This window comes from Akebia trifoliata, chromosome 5 (assembly GCF_017979445.1).
Source record: "Akebia trifoliata isolate Shusen 1 chromosome 5, ASM1797944v1, whole genome shotgun sequence".
Taxonomy (NCBI): Eukaryota; Viridiplantae; Streptophyta; class Magnoliopsida; order Ranunculales; family Lardizabalaceae; genus Akebia; species Akebia trifoliata.
Window position 1 is genome coordinate 2,209,602 of NC_141379.1, and position 24,923 is coordinate 2,234,524.

A 24,923-nucleotide genomic window follows, 5' to 3' on the forward strand; every position below is an offset into this window, starting at 1 on the left:
CACCACAATATTGATGTGAATTATGTTACTAAATTTGTACTTTTGGAACTGGAAGAAGGGCTGAACCGAAGCCAATATGCAAACACAATGAGTACGATCAATGATGTGAACTCTCCTCTTTTCGACTATGTAACGTTAACATTCATTCCGTCAAATTTTTATCCGAGACATGCTAGTGATATGGAAAACGCCATCTGGAAATATTGGACAGTACATATCGCCAATGGACATATTCAAGTCTAGTGGTTTCTGAAAAAAATGAATTAGCTAGATAGGTGGCATCATCATCAGAACACAAAATGTCGGTCCACCTCGGGATAGGTAAAGCATCATCAAGGTAAATAGGCTCCGAAAAGGTGCACCCACCTAAGAAATCTATGGGGAAAAGGATTTTATGATAGAGATTTGAGCAGGAAAAAAAAAGCAACTAAATCATGATCCTGACCAACAGATATGGAATCACAGGTGCCAAAGGCTCCAAAAATAGCAGATAAGAAGGTGAAGAACTTGATTAGAGACGACATATGCCCATAGGCCCCAATTGATAATTTTCCAAGTTATGCTCATTAGAGATGACAACAAAGTTGGTTTCAGATCCAAGCAATTGCTCTGGGTTAATGGATGAGCCCAATGAAGGCCCAGAATCAAAACAGATTCAAAATGTTAATTTGGGAAAAATGAAATTAATCCCTAATCCTAACCTTCTCTCAATGGGCAACAGTTTCATCATCCACAATAGTTTACAACCACCTTCCCTTTTCCCCCTTCAGCTATTCTTTACCCCTCACTGAATGGCCTGTCTTTCGCTTATGACGGCTGAAATCAGACACAAATCTGAAAGTCTGGCCACAACCAGGCTCACGACAAACGTAAGGCCGGGCACCTGTGTGAACCCTTATGTGCTCAGTCCTAGCCCATGCCCACTTGAATGTCATCTTGCAACCCTTCCATGGGCACTTCAGGGGGCGATCATCGATATGAACTCGCCTATGCTGCACCAGATACTTATGAGAGAAGAACTTCTTCCCGCAACCCTTGACTGAACAGATGTTGCGCTTGTGCAACACTAGTTCTTGCTTTGAGCTGAACCCCATAATGCACCCATCCATATCACACTGATATTCTGCCTCTTCATCCTTCATGTCATTACTACTTGCGACGGCTTTCTTTTCTTTCTTCTCTTTCTTCCTCCTGGCTTGCTTCTCATCCACTGGTTTGACTTCGAATTCCTCAGCGGGCTTTGATTTTCTCTTTCTAAGACGTGTGCTGGGTCCACCTTCAAACTCGTCTTTCAAATCTGAATCACATTGCATAATGTTCTTCATGCTATTGCCATGAAGTGGTGGGGTCTCATATTTCGTTTGCCCACTTCTAAGAATCCTCCCACACGGTCGAGGGGAACTATTTTCAGACGAAACTTCTGCAGCTTCGATTGAGTTGCCCATTTTGGGACATTTGGATCTCTTGCCTGCCCCCTCCTTGAATGCTTTTTTCCTCTTCTGTCCAAGCTTTCTATATATAGTGGCAGTTAAACCTCGTGGTTTCTTTGCTGGAAGCTGGGGTTGCTCAATCTTGCAGTCTGTGTCGGGTTTCCTCTCAAGCTTCAAATTTGGTGTCGCTCGAGCCTGGAAACTTATGGAATGTTCTTCTTCTGGGGTCTTCTCTCTCTCAGCTAGGCAGCGATGAACCTGGTTTGACATCCAGACCTTCCCACACCATCTGCCTGCAACAACTATTTTCTTCTGCTTACCGGAACCCTTCCAGGAAAACATTAGATTTCATGGGGGAGTTAGTCGGAGAACTGCAGCCAAAAGCCTTATATATGATTGAATTATACGGCATTTGCTTGGTGTAGAGAGGCGACCGGCTGAGATTAGCACTGTAAAAGAGATTGATACCCAGTTTTACAGCCCAGTCCCCGGTACCTTGTGGGGCTTCCTCATCATCCAGAGCTGATCGTATTCTCTCTCGATCCTCTCTCGTAGCCTCTCTAAATACAATATCCTTCCATAGATAATCAACTCCCAATTCTTCTGCCAATGATTTTGCTTTTGCTTCTACTTTAGGATAATCTGCAAAGTGTTGTCACAGTAAAAACCATGAATAATGGAAGAGAAGAGAATCCTTAAAAGACAATCCTCTCAAGTAATGAATGAGTTCAACAAAATTACTAGTACATGTCCTATGAAAACTCACCCGGATGACAGAGAAGCAGAATATGCACTCCACCTATTGATCGAAGTTGCTTTTCAACCTCTACAGCATGCTCGAGACAAAATATGTGCTTTCTAGAAGAATCTTCTAGTGACAAATCAATTGCAAGTGAAGAATTAGCATGCATTGTCGAGTGATCTGCAGCACCACACTCTATCCTTTCCATCTTCAACTCACTGTGATGGACTTCAGCAGATCCAGTTATCAACCTACCAGTATCTCTGCTTGAACCTGTTAAACAATTTGATTCCACTAACAAAGTCTCCATGTCACTCTCATGAGAGAAATCCAAATTTCGTTGACTTGGTCTTGATAAAGAGTGAGATATCATCCCAGCTGCACCATCCTGATGGAATTGCTCATGTGAATGCAAACTTGTATCATCGCAAAGAAATTTACTTCTAGATGATTTCTGATTAGATAATGGTGAACAGTCTCCAATATCACTTTCATTAAAACTCAAAGGCATCTCAGGTTCGATAAGCTCTTCATCAGAGTCGGATGAGTTTCCGTAGGCAAAAGCTAGTAGATCAAGAGAGGAAAAGTCATTCAGGGCTCCAGTATCTGAATCTGGAACCAGTTCATCAACCCTCTGATCTAGAATTTGAACTTGGTAACTGTCAGATTGGATTGGAACATCATATAGACCATCCTGGTAACTCTTCTGCATCCGTTCTGTGTCAAAAAAAAGAGTTAATTTTTAATATTAAACTTTGCATTAGGAGGCAATGGTGGATCATGTATCCCTGGGACAATGGAAGCCATGTGATGCATTCAAATGGTTTTGGAAAATAAGAATTTTTTTTTTTTTTTTTTGAAAAAAGGGAAGAAAAAGAACCACATCGTACCTGAACTATAATTTAGCTCAAAAGCATTTTCATTTTCATTAGCAAAAGTATATCTGTCATCAGATACTCTAGAACCACCATCCCAATTATTAATGAGGCTGCAATCAGCGGACATGAAGTATCTGGCAGCAGCTTTTTTGGGCTGAACGACAGCTACACATGCAAAGCTCAGAATCCCACACTTGACACATGAAAATAGTCCCTGGTCTAACCAATCAGCACCTTTAGGAGTACTTTCTCTTTCGGTGTCAGCGTCCGGTGTCAATGAAGAAGATTTGCATAAATCATCATTTCCACATTGGTCAAATTTTCCAGATAATGAAGCAAGTGTAACTCCTTCGAACCTACAACTATATTTTCCCTTCATTGAACGAAAACCACTCAAATGCCTTAGCTGCACATTGTTGTCTAGCATGATATCATCCGAAGGTAAAATGCTTGAGGCTTCCAATTCTTCCTTGTTGCTGCGTAAACCAAGTGACAACCTGGGTTTTTCCTTAATTTGGGATCCAACATGTCCATTTGTACATTCAGATATTTCTGTAGAATTCTGTGGAAGAAGTACACAAGAAGACCCACGTTCCAAAAGAACATGAAGTAGCTCATTATTTTGTATCACATTCTGCAAAAATAACTCTTTGACCCTGGCTTCTCCTTCACCCTTCTTCTTATCTTTTAGTCTGGAGCTGCGTGGTTCAATACCAATGCTCTCAGGAACACTGCACAAAGAAATGGAGATGATACAGATTAAGATGATAAAAAGATTACCTCTAGCTTAAATTCAAGCTTATTATTTTAAAAGTGTGAAACTTGTTGATGTGTCAACAATTATTTTTTGACTTTGGATCCTCATCCGTCAAGGGACTCAGGAATGAGGCTTGAAGCCATGTTGACTTCCAATTTTATCATAATTATGCAAAACAAAACAAAAGTACGAGCCAAAACTATACATGCAGAGACAAAATAAAAATGTATGCGTGAAAGATACACTGGAAATAACTGTCTCAATTTGTCGGCTTACTAAGAAGTTGAATGAAACAAAAAATTTAAACCACGTTAACAAGATGTATGACATTGCCGGTCTCGTAAAGGGATTTCTAAGAGGCCCGAATACCTTGGTTTCAAAAAACAAAAACAAAAAAAGGAAAAGAAATATAACAAATAAAAGATGTATGCCAGTTCACCCCTTTCCTACATATAGACTAGCAGGGGCGAAGCAACTGGCCTCTTAGAGCACCATATCTCGCCCAAATCTCCCGGGTACATGCAATACCCCACATACCAGGTAAGTAGGGAAAAATCCATGTGGGTGGCCAACGAAGGGGATTGACCTCTCCCTTTTTGGAGGGATGCCCTGGCCACTGTGCTCAACGCTCTTTGGTTTTTCCAACAGACATATTGTGTGCATTATTTTCAATTCTGTGCATCCACAATCATTTCCACTACCATTGAACCTTATAACTTGAAGGCATACTGAAGGAGATCCCAAATGCAAAGAACTAAACAAAAATCCATTACTATTATTATGAGAGAGAGAGAGAGAGAGAGAGGAAGAACCTTGAACATAATGTTAGCGCAAGTGCATAAAGCAACTGCAAATGAGACACCATGGGAGGATGATTGATTGAAGCCCTACGGATTGCAGCTTCTTTTGCAACCCTCAACCATTCAGGGGTTGCAATATTTGCCGCCTCACCACAATTAAATCCTACAATGCAAAATAAAATGAAGGAAATAAGAGCTCCAACCTGTAAAAACAATTTTTTTTTTTTTTTTTATCATGGTGAACAGTGAAAGTTCTACATACAACCAAAAAAAGTCACCATTTTATATTAGTAATAATTAGAAAAGAATGGATATATATAAACTAGGGATGCCATCCCAATAGCAAGAATCTACTATCCAGAATGCCTCTACCATTCCCACTTCCGGTCAAAAACAATTCAATGTATACTTCTTGATGGCACTCCAATTTCCAACATAAAGATGCTCCTTGAAGCTTCTGGTAAGTATAGTGCAACTTGAGCGGGTAAGGTCATGAGGGCTAGTCCGAGCCCAACCAGTTATTAGAACACTCAACCCAAGAGAGTGAGAGAGACAGAGTAGCCCAATGTGTAAGCCGAACTTTAATGTGGCTTCACATTTTTAGGCTTGAGCCCAACCCAAGCTCTAAAAAGCTCGGCTCAAGGTTGGTTTGGGCCTGCCCAAGTTGCACCATTGAAAAATTAAGAGAGAACAAACAAAGATATCAACAAAACAAAAAAAAAACACTAAATGAAGCATAAAAGAGATTTATCACTCCAAATAAGAACCTTAAATTGCTATTAAGTAGAAAACACTAATGACACATGACTGGTGGTCAGAATAAGCCCTTCGTACTTGAAAAGCAGGACAATAAATATCAAACCAAAAGGACACAGATAATTGTCACTCAGATATAACACTACATTCTCATTATCAACTAAAAAGAAAATTTTCACCAATAACTAGCCAATACAGCAGAGAACCTTTAGAAGCGTGAAAATCATCAGGATCACATCTAGAAAGTCCTAACAACATGTTCAAATCAATCCAGTGAACTAACATACAAATGGTATATTTTATGTTATTTTTTTTATCTAATTGAAAAACGATCTTCCTGAAGGATGCCTCACCATGGCTGAATCCCGAATGATAAGCTCCTGGGAAAGTGACCACAAACTCTCCAACATTTTGCACCAATCTGATATGGAGATAAATAAATAACGTAAGCAAAATATAAACATAGTCATGAAACTAAGCAAGAAACTAATTTTGTGTGGAAACAGAAAACGCACTTGAGCTTTGAAAACATCGTTACCTGCAGCAAGGAATTCCAGCACCAACAAGTACTTCAGGAGATATGACCGTATTCTTCTCACCAAGAGTATAAAAAGTAACTGCCACAAAATCCAAGGGATCCCAAAATTTGGATTGCATAAGAATGTGTACATAATTCACCAATTATCCAATAAAAAGTGAGCTAGAACAAACAAGGAGGTGTAGGTGACCTAGAAACAATCAAAAGGAATAAAAACATACAATTTAAAGAAAGTTCTCAAAGAAGAATCCTATAAATTCTTCAAACGATTTACTCCAAAAGAAAATTAAACCTAAGATGCTTATGATGACTTTTGTAACTGAAAGCTTCTTTCCATTAAAGATGTGCGTGCTCCTCTCTTTCCATATACCTCAACAAACCATAAACAGCAGCAAACGTCATACAATTCTCTCCTGGAATCTAAAGGCTGGGGAGAACCCCCTTTTTGCCAATAAAACCAATGAGAAGCCCAAGATGTTTCTTGTGTAAAAACTTGATAAATAACAGAAAAAAGAATCTCTCTAAAAGTGACTAAAAGAAGGCATTGTTAAAAAGAGATGAAGATTAAAAAGAAAGTACAATAATCTAATGTAGTTTGATTTCTCTTAAGGAAAAAAAAAAAGAGGATTGAAGAAGGAAACTATCTCACAAACGAGCGAAAATCTGGTCCAACCTGACCTTGGAGATCTCTGGATGTCTCTCTATCTTGCTACTGGCTTTCTGGCTTAATTTTTTAGGTTCTTATAGACCCTTTACCACACTTATTTCTTGCCTTTAGTAGCCTTATTGAGTGATTAAAAATCCACCAAGGAGTTAATTTATATTCTTCTTTCCAAAGAAAATCCCATTCTTTATTGAACCGGGTTGTAATAGACCCTTTACCAAACTTGTTCACTTTGGTTCCTTTGGTAGACTATGTAGTTACACATCCACCAACTAGTTACACACATGACAGCATTCGAAGAGTCATATTGTTCCCATCAAGCTACCTTAGATCGTACAGCCCATGTACAACCACGAGATCACATGAGAAAAATATAGCAAGTCACCCCAAAAGTAACTATTCTCTAGTGAAATCCCTCTATTAAGAAGACAGCTAATGAAACTACATGTTTGTGTCATAAAAACAAACTATTAGATTGAAAAAGATTTTTTACTCCTTCAAAACTTCCCAAACTCGAAACATTTCCTGTACCAAGACCATGTCATAGCAACTTTAGCAGTCATTATAAGATGTACAGCTTGATCAAAAACTAAAAACATGAGAGCAAAGGACACACTAAAAGGAACATAAAGAATAAGGAGGAAAAACATGAAAGGCACATCAAATGACCTGCCACCAGAGCTACGAGTAATATTTTCATATTTGAAGCAGAAAATTAACCCTTAAAGCCAAGTTACGATATCTGGAAGCTCTTGCCAGCATATCCCTCAGTCTCCACCATGACTGGTTGGCACTCCTCTTTGATATGAGAAGTGTCTTTCCACAACATTTGCCCATTGAAAGAACCTATTTAGGGGAATCCCATACAAATTGACAGGCATCTCATCTTAATTATAACTCAAAATCTGCAGACAAGATGCATTTGTCCACACACACACACATATTCCCCATTTGGACCACAAACAGCAATCCAACTCGATTAGCAGTCAACTATGTTATTCAGCTGGCAACTCCTTCCATAGATGATTCTGATCTCTCAAATATGTTTACCTTGGTATCCAACTTTCACTAATCACTACCACTTCCCAACTCTTGGGCAGCATACCCTTTTACATAAATGGAACTTCTTGGAAACAAAAAGTAAAGAAACAATGGGCCTTGGTATATTCTTTTGCACCAATGCCATCTTCAACTTTACCTCTAAAACCTAATGCTCTTTCATTATTCACAAAGACCCCTGAGGTAGTTGTCAAGCATAATTTTCAGAGGAAGTAGACCTTAATTAGAAAGAGCTCTTTGACAAGACTGACAAACAAAATACAATACAGTCTTGTTGAAGAAGAAAAACAAATGAGCAAGAGTTGATATTTATTCCTTTGTATAGCAAAGTTTCTCATTGAAAAAGGAAACACGTCCTGGTTATCTAAAATCAATCCATAATTCCTAATTCCTATGATTCTAAATCCTTAGTATAGTAAGTGTAGAGTTGGCATTACAAGGTTGGATCTCACTCAATGACACCTATCCACGAGGAACACATCCTTACATCAAAAATCCACCCTAATCATACTATCACCACAATCCCTAAACTTAATTGTCTCGTGAACTTCTCCACCATCTCCAATATCAGATATCTCAACCCCTTTACTCCTAAAAGGGTCCTTACATCCCAACCATGCCTCTACAGACCATATATTCAATCCCTTTGCATAGAACTTCTTCCTTAGCAAGCGTTCACAACTACTTCAGTGATAAGAATCCACTGACCAACCTGTAACAAATAATCTCATCTCTTCATCTTTCCTTTAATATTACACATACCTTCCCATCAACATGTAAAACCACAAACCCTACCACACCTCAGAATCAACATTGTTTCGACATTAAAAAGAACATCAAGAGCATCCATCAATAAGAAAGGGTAGGTTTTACATGAATGATGTAGCCCAAAAAGTTGATTCTTCAAAGAATGCTGAGGACAAGTTTTTCTAATAAGAAACAAACAGAGAAAGCTGTCTACATCAAAGCCTGCTTCCAATATCACAAAGGAGGCAGTCACCCAACTCCCAAAACAGGGCATCCACCATTGTTTACAACTTTGCGTGTCCCCCCCACCAAAATAAATCAATGATATTCTCAATTGAAACTCCATTGAAGGAGAAAAGATACATGATATAATGGTATCATTGGAAAACTGGTCTAGGGAATCTAAAGGATCAGAGTATCTTCTTCAGAGTCCTTCGTTTCTACTTATCGAAAGTCTCAAATTCACATTAGTGTCTAGCTTTTCCTTCATTTGATTGATAACCACTTAATCACGCAAATTTCAATACCCACAAGAGACAAATGCATGAACATAAAAGGGGTACAATGCACACATAGAGAGAATTCCCCAATCCAATTTAAGAAAATAGCAAAGAGAAAAAATGCAATAATTATTCAAAAACAATATCAAAAAATGCAATGCCACCAACAAAAAAAGAAAACATCTACAACAAAAACAGGGGAAATCTTATCTTTTTAATTATGTTTCAGGCAATAATGAATGAACTCACCAAGATGATTGAACTCTCCTCCATACCCATTCTCCATAACTACCTCCTCAAATGCAACCGCAGCATCTCTAGGCACTCCATACCAAGTCTTCCCTGCCCCCATATGCATGTAATTCAAGCTATGCAACTCGTGATCTTCAACATGCCAAGCAAACCAACTGAACAGCATTGCTATATAAACCATTGGCGAAGTTACACCCGATATGTCCTCCTTCATAAACCTCAACAATGACCCTTTCTCCCTCGAAACCCCTCTCATATTCCATGCTGTCTCCCCGACCGTCACTGCGGTCTCCCCTGCTTCTCGCAATTTCTTTGAATTAATCGGCACAAAAGCCGACCCACCCATGTCATTTGCATACTCCACCGTAAAGGGTTTATCCACACTGGCCTTCCAGAAGAGGGTTTCGATTTCCAGAGCAGAAAATCCCTTCTTTCCACTTTTCTTCAAATAATTCTTCTCAAATTGCTTCGCTTTGGACTCAAATTGCTGAAGAGTGTAGATTTCACCGCTCTCCCATACTGGTTTCTGAACTGGCCGAGACTTCCGAGGACAGAACCCGATCTGTTGATGTCGGGTGGTGAATGTGGGTAAAGATTTATGGTTTCTAGCGATTAAGGAACGGTTGAGGTTGGCGATTGCGGTTTTCTTCGGTGGCGGTGGTACTGGAGGGATGATCTTGCAGATTCCATACTTCGAAGCTTCTTTCTCGATCTTGAGAATGTAAGAGATTGGGTCTTGGAATTCTGCTAGGGTTGGGTGGTATTCTGGAGCTAAAGGTAGGGTTTTGAGCCATTGAGGGATCTCTGTAGGTGGCTCTGCTGGTACTACTGAAGCTGTTGCTGATGCCATTAATGGAGGAAACAATGGAGATTCAGATTCTTCATTTAGGGTCTCTCAGACCATTAAAATAGTAAAATGGGAAGAGAATCATGGAAGAAATTGGTTAGGGTTTCTCTTGGCGATTCTCTGGTCTCCTCTTGTTCTTCTACTCTGTCTCCTCTGCTTCTCTACTAAACAGGGGAGAGAGTAGAAATGCACAAAATAAGGGCAAGTTGCAGTTGCAGTTGTAGTGTGGTTTTATTCTGATTTAGACAGAGGTTTGGGAAATGACACTGTTTTTTAAGTTAATTGCAATTTTGCCATTGGATGGATAAAAATCTTTCTATTTTATTTACTAGATTTGGATTGTTGAACGATGAAATCTTAGGAAAAGAATCTTCAACAATTTTTCTCCTATTTTTGTTCGTTGGTTGAAATAATCTTTCGGATTATATGGTAGGATCCATAGATACTAATTAAAAATACTTTAAATAATAAACATTAAAAAATAAATTTGAAATATGAAGTTATGAACAAAACAAAACCCAAAAAAAGGTTAAATGCTCTTAAAGAAATTTAAAAGATTAAATTGCTATTTTGATTTCTTTGAAATATTCATCCAGGGTATTTTGGTAATTAAAAAAATTATTTAATATGTACATTTATCATGATCGTTAAAAAACACTCAGCATCTTTCGTGGTTGACTTGGATTTTTAATGTGAATCGTCCTGACAGTAACTCATTTGAGATTCAATATGACTTATCAAATATTTTAAATATAGATTATCATCAATCAAAAAAATTAATTTTTTTTATTTTGTTTTTGATAAAAATAATTAATTCTAAATAATTGATATTTTTTAATTAAATATAAATGTGATCTTGCGACTAAGCATGTTTTAATCCAACTTATTTTATAATCAAAATAAATATAATTATTTGAAAATAAATATATTAATAAATAATTACAAAATATTTTTTTATTATTAATGAACCTATTTTTATGGTATCATCACCCAAGAACTTTACCAATTAGGATAGTAAGTAGGACCAAATCATAAAGCAAGTTAGGTCATTGCCTAAGGCCTCCCTTCAAATAAGTCCCTTAAAAATAAAAATCTCTTTTGTAGGTCCCATTGAAGAGTCTCCAATGATGAAAATTTTCTCATAAAGACACTCTAATTAAGAAATTTCTCAAAAGAAAACAAAAAAAAAAAAAAAACTAAATAAATCTCCTAAGTTGAAAGTTTCATAAAGGAATAAAAAATAAAAAAATCTTGATAAACCCCTATGTTGGATGAAGAAAACAATCTTATTAAATCTCTAATTGGAAGTTTTAAAAAAAAAATGATTTAGACAAAGTCCACATTGCTCTTCTTAATAGACGGATGAAATAACTCCCTAACTTTATTCTTCTTAATAAACTAGTGGAAAATACATAAATAACACTCACTAACCTCTAATCAAAACCATTGATTTTTATTTTTTTTATTTTTTTATTTTTTCAAATCATTGTTTTCAAGTTAACACTAACCCTTCATAGAAAACTCTTGATTTTCTATCCAAAATTCTATCATTTTATATATTTTTAGAAAAAAACAAAATACATTATGTTCTTCCCAAAATCATTCATTTTCAAGCTTTTCAACTTCTATAATAAATGAACTCCAATCTGTTCAACCTTATCTTCAGCCAATCATGTTCTAACTATTGAACCAACCCTACTAGTAGGCACTTTCTATAAATCAGATTATCTTGTTTGAAGGACTCAAACAAGTCAACTAAATATCAGTAGTTGAGGAGATCGAATTGTGAAACCATAACATATACAATAATGTTCACCTTTATTTCATTACAATAGTGGAGTTAAAACAAGTATAATAATTTGGCATAACTTTTTTAGAGAGCCAAATGGATTCTTGGTGTTATAATGGCAATTTGATTACCTTTTTTTTAATTTCAAATCATTCATATAATATAAAATAAATGGATTGGTTTTAAAATTTAATCAAATTCACAATAAGATCATCTATTTATTGTTTTTTTTTTTTTTTTCCTTCTTGGACTTTTCTTTCCAATTTTAAAGCACCAATTATCTATGAGAGTGGAAAAACGTTAGTAGGATCACTCAATTTAATTATTTCATTAGATATATTTTTTTTTCAAGGATGATTCAAAATTTCAAAATTAATAAGTAATCCAGAAAAGAAAGTTCTACTTGCTAAACAGAACAAGTTAGAGAGAGTCCAAAATTTATAGAGATCATTTGACCAAATTTTGCAATAGCAAATCGACACATTTTCATGTTGACTACAAGACTTGATATTACAATTACAACTCCACTTAAAAGAAAAAGAGTCTGACAAGCCTTACTAACATAGTGAGGAAAAAAGACTTTATTAAGACTCATCCACCATCAAAAAATCTTAAGATTCATAAAATAAGTCTTCGAGAATCATAATAAATCTCGGGGTCTGTGCCCATGGATGAGGTCGAGAAAAGCCTTTTCTCTCAATATCTTAGTAAGGAAATGGCTTTTCAAAGAAAAATAGTATAAATTTTAAAAATATATATATTATTAAAAAAATGAAATTTGACAGTGAAAATAGACATTAATACACTTAAAGAATTAGAGTAAGACAGAGTGGATGAGACAATTAACCTTGTAGGCTAAATTGAGGAAGTTAAAAAGGCTTGAATGTCTTTTGAAGCACATTTCATTCTGCTATTAATGGTTGTACGATAAAATGAGGATGGATGGTCCACTTCTTGTACCAATTGTACGAATGCAGCTTATCTTGTTTGGGATTTGTGAGTATTTATATATACTTTCTTTTACAAATATGCCTCCTCTAATTTTATAAGACAAAAGTGCCCCTTAATTAATTTAATTTAATTTTTTTTTTTTTTAGTGGGTATCTCTATGAGTCTTTCCTAAGGGGTACCAAGTCCTGTATTGACAAAGGTGCAACAATGGATCGTTTGTTCTAGGGCAATCAATTGATCGAATTGGGTCAATCTAGAATCAATCCGATAAGAGCTAGATCTAGGGGTGTCAATGGTACTCATTTAATCAAAATTGATAGGATGGTTTTGGATCTCTTTTTATTTGAATCGATTAGAATTGGGTTTCTTAGATCAGTTATTCAACTCTAACACGAAATCTCTTTTTAATTAAATCAGTTAGAGTTGGTTCTTTTGAAACCAAACTGATAATAAAATCAACAACTCAATTCTAGTAGGAAATGAACCCAAGTCTATGATATCATCACCCATAGACTATCAACTAAGCATTTTATTTTTTTAATGAGTAAATTGGACTTGAACCCATGATCAAAAAGTTGCTTTGCAATGTATCAAACCGACAATTTCAATGGGGTTACAAAAACTTCTTTTTTGTAAAAGAAATGAAGCTTTCCTCTCATATGACTTTGTCCATCAAATCAAGTGTTGAAAACATTGAGGACGAGGATTTTTGAGTTATCTTTTATGGGTTTTGTTAACGTGTGGGTTAAAATGTAATAACTAGACTTTAGAAATTGGAATATGAGGATATTCTGGCAAAAACAAATTTTTAAACAGCATTTTCAATACAAAATTCAATTTTCAAAGTGCATTTATTGCACTTTAACTTGAGCCTTTAACAAGACCCACCTTTTCTTAGTGGGAAATTTTATTGACACACCATAAAATTCTAAAGGCTCTCCAACTTATAGAGACATCTTTAAAAATTGAAAGAATTATTGTGGGCACTTCATGTCAACAACACCTTTCTTACCCTCCAACAATTTCGACAACTCAAGAGAGGAGGATCAAAGGAAAGGGAGGAGAAGGAGGATCAGACAAGAATGAGGAAGAGAAGAAAAAGAAGAAGAAAACAAAGAGAGAGATAGAGATCAAAGGAGGAGAAAAAGAAAAATAGAGAGAGGGATAGAAAGACCAGAGGAGGAGGAGAAGAAGAAAAAAAAAAAAAGAGGGATCAGAGGAGGAAAAAAAGAAGAAAAAAAAAAACAAGAGAGGAACTTATTGACACGTGACTGACATTATGCTTGAACTTTTTGATGTGTTGATTCACCAGAGATGACAATGCAGGTGTTGGAGAGGCTTACCTTCATAGAGTACCCTCAAAAAGATTTTTTTTTTTTTTCAAATTTTGGCATGTTCATAAAGGTTGGTGGCATGTCAATATAACTTCCCTTTATTAATACCTCTAGTAGAAGACAATAGTCAAGGGGTTTCTGATCAATTCTAAAACATAGGGAGGATCTCAAATCTTCACCTTAACCTCAAGGGTTAGATTAGAATTACCAAATTTTGAATAAAATATGGATGAGATAAAACCTGTTTCTGTACTTTATCCAATCTAGAGTCCTTTCAATTGTCAAATAAATACCACAATATCGTCATATGTACTACAATTTGGTCCCCAAAAAGGCTCCTCTTGAAAAGTAAATAATCATAGTCCATGTACCTCTCTAATGCACATAAAACAAGTACAAATGTAACATTTATCAGCTTTGACGTTTTTATTTGTATTATCTCCACTGTAAAGATGACAATCTTAAAGTCTGCAAAACAGATTCAAATAAAGGGGTGTTTGGTTTGATTTGTAAGATTCTAATATTACATTGTTAGAATCAGATTCAAGAAATTGATTTCTGAAATCTAAAATCTTCATTTGATCATATTGTTCTATAAATTGGTTTAAGAATCCATTATCATAACCTCCTTCTATTGATCCTATTTTTATAAGTGTGATATGAAATATTATATGTCTAGACATGAAATGTCACATTGGTGTAAAAAATAGTCAAAAAAAAAAAAAAAAAGATTTTATCTCATTTATGATTTTAATTGATTATTAAAAAAAAAAAATTAAAATTCTGATTATTAGAGCATCACTTTTATAGCCAAGACCAAAATTACATAGGATTCAATATATTAGTCATACTTCCAATGTTTCCAAACCGATCATTATTTAAAAAAAATAACATTTGGACTCAATGTTCCACTCAATGACCCGTTTGAGTGGTTGGTGTGGTTTGAACTAGTCCGAATGATGGATCAAGTGCGTTCAACCCAAAATTAAGACATTGGGTATAACTTATGGTTTCTTCCCAAAATCAGACATCTTCAACCTACGGAGAAATTTTACTCTATTCTCGACCTGTAAATTCCATCTACTTCAACCTTCAAAAGCATTTTATCATTTTCTTCAACCATAAGATTCCGTTACTTCTTAAATCTTCAAACCTAATGAACAAGATAAGATTTATGACTGATTTTTGGAAGGGAAATTAACATTTTTTTTTTTTTTGTGGGTTATAGACAATAGATAAACCTGAAAAAAAAAAAAAATAAATAAGGATTTTCTACTAGGGATTAAGGTGAAGTTAAAAACAATGAATGGAGAACAAGATTTTATTTTGGAAGAAAAATCTAAGATTTTTTAATTATAGGATGAAAATCAAAACTATGAGATTATTTTCCATTAGTTTTGAAGAGAAGACGGCCTTTGATCAAGGGGACATGTCAATAGTTTAAAAAAAAAAAAAGGTGTGTCAAGTACCAACCACAATTTGGACAGGCGTGTGTATAGGAAAAGATGTTTAATCAAATTGTCCTCCTTACAAACTTGACCAAGCCAATTGGGTCATTGATCAAATTGATTGAATCATACTAATCAAATAATTTTTTTGAGTCGTGATAATCAGACATTATTTTTTCTTTGTTTCGAGATATATAGAAAAATATTTATGCTTCTGTAATTACCATGTAAGGGAGTGTATGGGGGTGTCTGAAAAAAGAACGTCAGATTATCATTAGTCAATTTTTAATTTTTTCTAAAAAAAGAAATGGATTTTCAACATTGACTATTTTTTTATAAAGATTTTGGTCCAATCTAGATTTTAAAACATTGCTCGACTTAGACTTTATCAGATTAAAAGTTCATTGCCCTTTATATATAAAGTAACATAATCATAAATTTTAAAAAAATAGCATTTTGTATAATTCACAAATATAATTTTATAGTATGAAAAAATTAAATTTTGAAACTCACAAATGAGCATAATAAATAAATAAAAAGGAATTACTTATATTTTCCTTCTATTTTTAGAAGTAAGGACATCATTGTAGTTAAATGAGGAAATGAGGGCAATTTTAGTTAAAGAGAATAAGAAACCGTTGAAAAGGAAACGCATTTGTATGTTTGTTATTACGTGGGGGTGGTGAGGGGTCAAGTGTAGTACGGTCAATGACATATGTATGATGAAGCCAAAGAAATGAATATGTGGGAGTTGAACTTGAATTCCTTCCTTTTTCCTCCTTATGATTAGTGGTTGTCTCTAGACCACAAAGGACTTACTTTCCTTTCTCACTCCCATCAACACCAACATCTTACTTTCTTACTTCTGTCAAATTAAACAACTTAGCTTTAGATGTCTTTATCAACATTTTTTTTTATCATAAATATATATAAAATGCTACCCATATGTTTTGCTCTAAAGAGTGTGAATAATAGGTGATTTATGGAAGTTGATTGGTCGATTAATAAAGGGGTGGGATTAGACTCTTGTGAGGCTAGTGGATCCATAGGATCGTGCCACATGGCATTAAGGCTAGGGGTGCAACTTGGTATTGCAACTGAACCAACATACGTCCGTTCCACTAGTTTAGAACCAGAACCAGAACCAGAACCAAAGCAAACCAGACTAAGGTCGGTTTGGTTCTTTGGGTTGCCAATATCCTATCAAAATTCTTGGAAGCAATATATTTTTAATGAAAAAAAAATTAAATAATAAAAATGAAATTTCATAATTCATATAAGAAGTCACTAACCTTTTTCATTAAAAGTGTCATTAATTTATCCTGAATGAAATTCATTAATTTATGTCCTTATTGCATATTAAATCAATATATCTATATATTTATGGATTTTGTTAACGTGTGCTCCAAGGGCACACATTATAGGGCAATAAATACACTTAGGAAATTAGAATCCAAGGGTATTTCGATAAAAAAGAATTTTTTTAAAGGCATTTCAGATACAAAACTCAAATTTCAAAGTGTATTTATTGCACTTTAACGTGTGCCCTTAGGTCAGATGTTAACAATACCCTGTATTTATCTAGAGTCGTGCTAGAGTATTTATTGCACTTTGATAGGAGTGAAAAAGCATCTATGGTTCTTATCCACTTTCACGTCATGAAGTGCGATATGAGGTTCCAACTTGAGGTCACTTCAACATTATTCATTTATTTATTATATATAAAGGTTCTGTTCTTGATTTGGTTTGGTTCTATACAAGCTTTGAACCGAGACTGAACCAAATTGATCGGTTCTCCATTTTCTTAACTTAGAACTGAATCGCAACTTGTTCTAAACCAAACCAACCCAAAGCTATCGGTTTAGTTCGATTCTCGGTTTGAACCGGCCCAAGTTGCACCCCTAATTTGGGCTGTTGACCAGACAAGCTTGGGTTGGGTTCAGCTGAACCCTAACAAAATTAGGATTTCGATGGGCTGTGTTTTCTTACGTCTCAGCCCAACCCATTTTTAACTAAGCTTTCTAGGCCCGTTTAGTTATTATGCATGTTTAAGAATGAGCCCAGGCTTGGAAACTAGGCCCAACAACTAGTATTATAATTTTATTTATGATACACTATAGCCATACTTAATTACTTGTATAAGAAAATTTGAAGGCTTATGTACGGGTCAGGCAGGTCTTGTATATATATATTTGGCCATTAGAGGAATCAGGCTTTGGTTATCATTTGGGCTTAAATAGGGCCATTCTGATTCACATCTATTCGACTTGGGCTCAGGTTTTGTTTCGGACTTGATAAAATTGACTACTACCTGTTTACAAGTACACACACACACTAACTAGTAGAAATGTAGAATTATCTTTTAAAAATGTTGAAATTAATTTTCGTATTTAAACAAAAATAACGCTTCATTTGAAAGATCCATTTTCTAAATTAGATAAAATTATAAACTAAAGTTAAAATTTTTGAAAAAAAAAAAAAGAAGAAGAAGTAAAGAACAAATCGGTCTTCATGTTGATCACAGAATATATTTATGTTCATGAGATTGACAGACAACCTAAAATAGTACCAAAACTTTTTTGATTTTTTTTGATATCTTGGTATCTCGGTAGATCGTGGGCCTAGGCTTTGCTCAACCCGTTCATCCGACACAACATATCCGACATGACTAATTTAAGGTTCCGTGCACCAATCCACACAATACACACAACTTTCTAATTCGAGTGGCGTGAAGAGACTCAAAGTCATGATCTGGGTATATAAGCCAACCAGACCCTTAGATGGGTTAGAACATATTGATTACCTGGCTTGGACCCATAGCCAACTTTGTTGACAGTTTGCAATACAACTTTGAGATGGTGGTCTCAAGTCCAATCCACCCACCAAAAAAACGTGTTTATTACCACTCGCTATAATCTAGTAAATTTCTTCTAAAAGTTGAATTATTACTTGATTGAAAAATATGACTCAAGATAAAGATGAATATAAGAAAAATAAAACTCCAAGTCAACATCTCAATATTTTAGATAAGGCGTTGTTAATGACATCTCAGACTCGATATCGATGGTTTGGATCCTATGCACCCAGGTTGAAGGGTTGAAACACTCCTTCCACATGGGTTGAGTCAGGATTTTGTTCACATGAGGACAGCAAAGAGTGATTTTTTTTTTTTTTTTTGGTGGGGGCAATTGAGAGTGATTTTCTTTTTTGCGGAGTAATAGTGACATGTTTTTTTATCCGCTGTTGTTATTTGTCATAATAGTTCATAAACCCAATAGATTTTCAAAATTCTTGTGGGAACAGTTAAGTGTGATTTTTTTTTTTTTTGTGAGGAGCAACAGTGACCTTTTTTTAATTTATTTGTCAAGTTATTTCTTGCAATAGCTCATAAACCCTAAGATTTTGAAATTTTTTGCAGGGTTAAGATCCCCATTGTAAATCTTCTTTTATTATTTTCTTAGATTCTTGATTATGTGTGGCATTTTTTTTATGGGTAAGTTGGACTTGAACCCACAACCTCAAAGTTGTTTTGTTAAACCAACTGGGTTGTGAGTCTAAGCTCTTATGTGTCATGTTTTGAGGTGTAGGAGGTCAACCAATGTATACCATTTGATTTCCCCTATTAACGAAATGGTTTGAAACTTCAGGTAAGAAGAAAAACATATGTTTCCTAGAGATCAATCAATCTCTTTTACGATCACTAATGATGTTTAGTAGAATAATACCGGAGTGACCTCAATTCACACTTTGTTGACGTGGAGGTGTGTACAGAACCATATATACTTTTCATCGAGATACAAGTATAAGCATCTATTGGTTGTATGTGCACCTCCACGCTAACAAAGTTTGAATTGAAGTCAATCTTGAAGATTGGATTGACCTCAAGATTGACCTCACTTCACACTTTACTCATGTGCACATGCATCGATCCATAGATACTTTTCACTCGGATCTTGGTGAAAAGCATTTATGGTTCGGTACACACCTCCACATCAGCAAAAAGTATGAATTGAGGTCAATCAAGCATTATTGTTGTTTGATTGATGAGATGATGTCTTGATCAGTAGAAAAATTGAGATTGCTTGGTTAAGACATTTTAAAATATTCTAAAAATACATTAAACCATGATAAATGAAAATATATATCCTACTTAATTCAATCGAGCTAACCCAACAATAGGAATAGGGTATTTTTTTTAACTACGCCGATGAAATCTGATTTCCTTGGGATTGATATTTAGTAGTTTTGTTACTAACTTAATAAATAGTCACTTATGATCTCTTAATTTATATGAGAACGACAAGAAAATATAAGAGGGACACGTGATGGATCAATATCATGGATCGCCTTTGTTTTGGTTTGGTGTGCCAGAGTACATGTTTGGCTCTCTTACGCATATATTCTTCTTAGATCTCTAATATTATTAAATTTTAAAATAAAAATCTATTAACAAAACCTGTAACAAATTTCCAGCCCTTTTCGAATCACTCAATGGGCTTGTTTTGTCTTTTCTAAGCACTTTAGCTTTCTTGGATTGTTTATTTTATGAACTCAAATAGTTTTCACATCTAGTTCTATATATTATTTTAACAATTAAGAAATATTAAATCAAGAAAACGTAAGATTTTATATTAATGACTAAATCAATCTATCAATGTTCATAGATGAGAAATAAGAAAGTTTCACTACATTGATAGACTGATTACAATCCTAACTCATATAATTATAAGTTCTAAAATCCGAAACCAATGTCTCTTACGAAATGTAAAATTTCATATAAATAATTAATTTGTTGCAGTTGCAAGGAGTTGATTCTACTCTTATTCAATTTTACATACGATGATAAAAAAAAATTTAAATTATTAAGACCTTCAAGCCTGTATGGGGTTCCGTATTAAGAATTATATTTTTCTCCTCACTTTTGTCTCCAAATAGGTTTGGATGGTCCAACAAAGGGACCCATTCAAGGTATGGGGGCTCTCCTGAACCCATGCTGAATCATCGATGGATGTCGGCTCAAGCAAATCTAGCACCGAAGAGGAAACATTTGCCACGACACCTTATCATTCCTCTCTCTCTCTCTCTCTCTCTCTCTCTCTCTCTATATATATATATATATATATAGAGTAGCGTTCAATGGCCAACAGGGATGATTAATCCGAATACCCATCCAGTAAGTTATGAAATCGAGACCTATGATCCGGATCAAAGATCTAAAATAAGAAAGAATTGGAGTTAGGGTTTGATCTGATCCATTGACAGTCTTACTGTATTTTTTTGTGCGTAAGAAAGTGGAGACTCCCACACAAACTCTACTCACATGGGAAGATACCCTTTGTTGCCAACCACCATTACAAAATAAAACCCTAAAGACCCACTTAAAAAATTCTAAATTTGATAGGAAACCCAAATCACAAAGTTTACAAGTCAAGACAAAGTACCTAACTTCCATTTATTTGAGTACATATATTCCATGGGACCAAGCCATAAACCCTAAAACCTAGTCGTATCCTACACACACCCAGAGACCCACTAAACTATAACATTTTTTAAAAGGCCAACCGACAATCAGATGTGATTTTCTTTGGCCCATTAACCAAGCGTGTTACCTAAGTGCCCGCCCCATGTGCTTTAGGCCCCAATAAAATCGGCACAAGATACTCCCAACCAATTTATAATAAAATTTCTTATAAGGGCGACTTATATTGTTTAATCCAATCTTTTTTGTCCTTTTTTTTTAATGTCACCAAGTTCTTTATAACTAGCTTTCTTCAACACTATCTCCTCCCCCTTGTAGAGGTTTTAGTCATAAAAAGCTAGAGAGAAAGAGAGAGAGAGAGAGAGAGATTAAAATGAAGTTGAGATCAATGAAGTTTTGTAGGAGCAATTCTAAGCTTGGTAGTGGTGGTGGTGGTAAAGAGTGCAATGGTGGTGGTGAGATTAAGTGGGAACTACGACCAGGCGGCATGCTTGTTCAAAAGAGAGAAGATGGAGGAAGCATAGGAGAGGGGATGATCACTGTGAGGATCTCAAATGTGTCACAATGGCATGATATCTCTATTGAAGCAACTTCAACATTTGGTAACAACTCATAACCCTTTCTCTTTGGTTCTTAGAAATTTATGGGTGTTGTATGATTGTAGAAAAATTGTTTTCTTAGGAAAATGTTTTATTCGCACATGTCTAGAAAAAACGATTTCCCATATTGAATGAAAAACTCAATCCACAAACATTTTACATGGAAATCTATTTTCTAAAGACAGTTTTCTCAAGGCTTTTATGATCAAATGAAAAAAAAAAAAAATTGGGAAATTTCTTTTTGTAAGTGGACTATTTACTACTCTCCAACCCTACCCAAGAGAGAAAAAATCATTTTTTCGAAAGATCATATTGTGCGATATTGATTTTCTAAAAAAAAAACATTTTCTTTGCTATCATACCCTTTGGTAATTAGTAAATAGTTTAATTATAAAATCAACATTGACAAGTATTAATTTATTTATTTTCCTATTTAAATTTGTAGGAGAATTAAAGATGATATTGTCCATGGTGACTGGTTTAGAAGCAAGAGAGCAAAGGCTGTTGTATAAAGGGAAGGAAAGAGAAGATGGTGATTATCTACACATGGTTGGGGTAAGAAACATGGACAAGGTTTTGTTGCTAGAAGATCCAGCTCTTAGAGAGAGGAAACTACTTGCCTTGGCAGCTGGAAAGCAAGTTATTGGGAATACTTGTCGAACCATTACTGTCTAATTAATACTCATATAGTATTTGATAATGATTCCTATTATTTTACCACTAACCACTAAACAAGGTTGGATGTAGAAAAGCTAAAGGTTTTATTTATTGTATTATGGTTTACTATATTTATGAAGTTACTTCAGTTTCATCATCTTGTGATTACGGATCTCTAGATCTAGCGATGTATATGATGAAAATAAACAAGAAATCAGAAAGGAAAAAAAATTAGATTTATGTTATTTGATCATGTCTATATCTACGGATAAGAGTTGAAAATGCTTCGTTTTGAATGAGAATAATTACATTCATTTTTTATAAAATCGTGGGTTTTTTCAATCCAAAACCATCTCACTTTAAATTACCCAAATTGTAACCGATTCCTTTTATTCCAACAAAAAAAAAAAAAAAAAAAATTGGCCCTAGGATAGAATATTTACAAAATTGGGTTAAAAAGTAATTCCAAAAATTATTTGTGCCCGCAAAATATAAACGAAAACATAGATATATTGAGCCATTGATGGGTTTTGAAACTGACGATCTGGATTTGTATGGTAAGGTCACTGAGCATTAACCTTGAGTGGGTGGCTCAATGGCAATTTTGAATCCAATAAATGATGAGAGTCCGTAAGTTGTATGTTCGATATCCAATATGAGCAATATTTCCTCAAGGCCATCATGAGGGCGCTCCCTCACTTACCTGGTGCATGTGATATCATCTAGGCATTGCACGTGCCCGAGGAGAGACCCATATGCCTTGGCTTCAACCTTGACTCATCTGGTCCCCCTGGTCAGATGTAAGTTCGGACACCCCTATTATTTAAAAAAAAAAAATAGTTAGCGAGCATTTGATGTGGAACACTTTCTTTATGTGCATTTTTGTTATTATTTTTAAAAATTTTAAAGCTTCTCCCCCTATGCAAGAAGTAGAGCTGTAAATTGTGATAGGTGAGGACAATCCTTTTAAATTTTGCACCAATCAAGATCGAGATCCATTTGGATCTCATTAATCTAGAACAATACCATCTAAATGGGGTATAATGGTTTTAGGTCTCATTCCAACTACTTTGGAGTGGGGTCCACACTACCTTAATCTTTCTTTTCATCTCCTTCAACTTTATTGTCTTTCCTCTCTTCCTTCCTCACCCCCTTAAATAATAATCGTGATAATATGACTTGTCAAGTGGCATACTCAATCGATTCTTTGATGTGACAAGTTCGAGAATCATAGATCAATATGTCTTGGGATACACAACCGCACTTCCTCATAAAAAAATGTATCCCACGACATATAGATCTACAATTCTCGACTTGTCATGTGAGGGAGTCGATTGAATATGTCACTTGACTAGTCATATTATTGGGGCTCTAAATAATATCCTTTCAATTTATTATCTATCTTTTTCTTTACCCTTTTTTTTTCAATAGTATCCCTTATAGATTCACCATCTTCCTCTTTTACCTTTTTAACCTCGAAGTGGATCCTCGTACTCCATTTTTTTTTTTTTTTCTATTTTTATTATTTTTCCAGTTTTACCCCTTAACCTTTACCAAGAAAACATATAAATTTGAGGCTTGTGCGTCTAAAGTCCTGTATGTAAACCAGTAAGTATCGGGCCTTCTACATCCATTGATCTCCTTAGCCCATTGAGATGCATAAGAGAGGGTTGATACCCTAGTCCAGCAGTTCAGCTGATCGACATAATCACTGGCCCCTAAATTTTTGGCCCTTTGTAGGCCGCCATGCGCGTACATCAAAATTTAGTCTGATTGGTAAATTCTTACCATTGACCCATTCATAGAGAATTAGTCTGATTTGTAGTATTCATAGTAATTGTTCCATAAAGGCCTGACATATTCATTTATTTGTTCTCTTTAGGATACAATATTTCCTTATCCTCATTTGTTTATCCAAAAAAGCCTTAGAAACTGTAAGGATAATATACAAACAGCAGACACATTAACCATTTTATTAATAATTTGGTCTCCACTTTTCACCTCTAGCCATAATCTTTGAATTTGAACAATGTTATTGGCAGCCCTAGTTAGGCAAAAAACAAAAAAAAAATATGTAAAATGAAGATTTTAAAAATAACCATAAAAACCAAGTGGATTTTCATAAGGGTATTGATGGGAAAAGCCATATGAGAGGCCAAATTATCCTCCTTTTCACTCTATCCAAAGTTGTTACCTATGTTATTATTGAAATAAATATTTCTATCTATTTTTATTATCTCCATCATGTTATTTTTGATAAGTTTCTTGGTCTTCATTCAATTTAAATATCTCTTTGAATTAATATGTAAAGCCCATTTTTATTCACATAGAAATTTTTTTTTTTTTAATACTTTCCAAAGTTGAAAATTTAATTTTTTTATTGATTTAAAAAATACTTTTAAAAATTAAAAGAATCATACTAGATTAACATTAAAATTGACATCGATTCTCACATTACTGATGTGGAGGTGCACATATAATCATAGATGCTTTTTTCACTCTTATCTTAATGAAAAGCATTTATGGTTCCATACATACATCCATGTCAGCAATTGAGAATCGATGCCAATTTTAATGTTACTTCAGCATTTTCCAATTAAAAATCTTAACTTTGTAAAAAAACAGTGAAAAGTATTTTTTTTACTTTCTACTTTGTATCCAAACAAAGTTGTAATCAATCTTTGTTAAGCATCATC

The 24,923-nt window shown here is 34.7% G+C and overlaps 2 protein-coding genes across 2 annotated transcripts; one reads left to right on the forward strand and one right to left on the reverse strand.

The window, feature by feature from the left end:
- Positions 1-511: 511 nt before the first annotated feature.
- LOC147400934 (lysine-specific demethylase REF6-like) lies at positions 512-10,180 on the reverse strand. Its single transcript, XM_086441995.1, is given in 8 exon segments — positions 512-1,760; positions 1,762-2,072; positions 2,197-2,889; positions 3,063-3,781; positions 4,620-4,770; positions 5,717-5,784; positions 5,902-5,980; positions 9,121-10,180. Coding segments are annotated over 8 exon segments (3,864 nt in total). The 5' UTR covers positions 9,974-10,180; the 3' UTR covers positions 512-770.
- Positions 10,181-21,217: 11,037 nt separating this feature from the next.
- Positions 21,218-22,441, forward strand: LOC147400935 (BAG family molecular chaperone regulator 2-like). The gene is made up of 2 exons (XM_086441540.1): positions 21,218-21,573; positions 22,016-22,441. The coding sequence occupies exons 1-2, from the start codon at positions 21,345-21,347 to the stop codon at positions 22,243-22,245; spliced, it is 459 nt and encodes a 152-aa protein (XP_086297666.1). The 5' UTR covers positions 21,218-21,344; the 3' UTR covers positions 22,246-22,441.
- Positions 22,442-24,923: the final 2,482 nt, after the last annotated feature.

Excerpts from the sequence above, each read along its gene's own strand:
- LOC147400935 (XM_086441540.1), top strand. The coding sequence starts at position 21,345 with ATGAAGTTGAGATCAATGAAGTTTTGTAGGAGCAATTCTAAGCTTGGT. Across the intron at positions 21,574-22,015 it reads TGAAGCAACTTCAACATTTG|GAGAATTAAAGATGATATTG; the intron begins GTAACAACTCAT and ends TTAAATTTGTAG.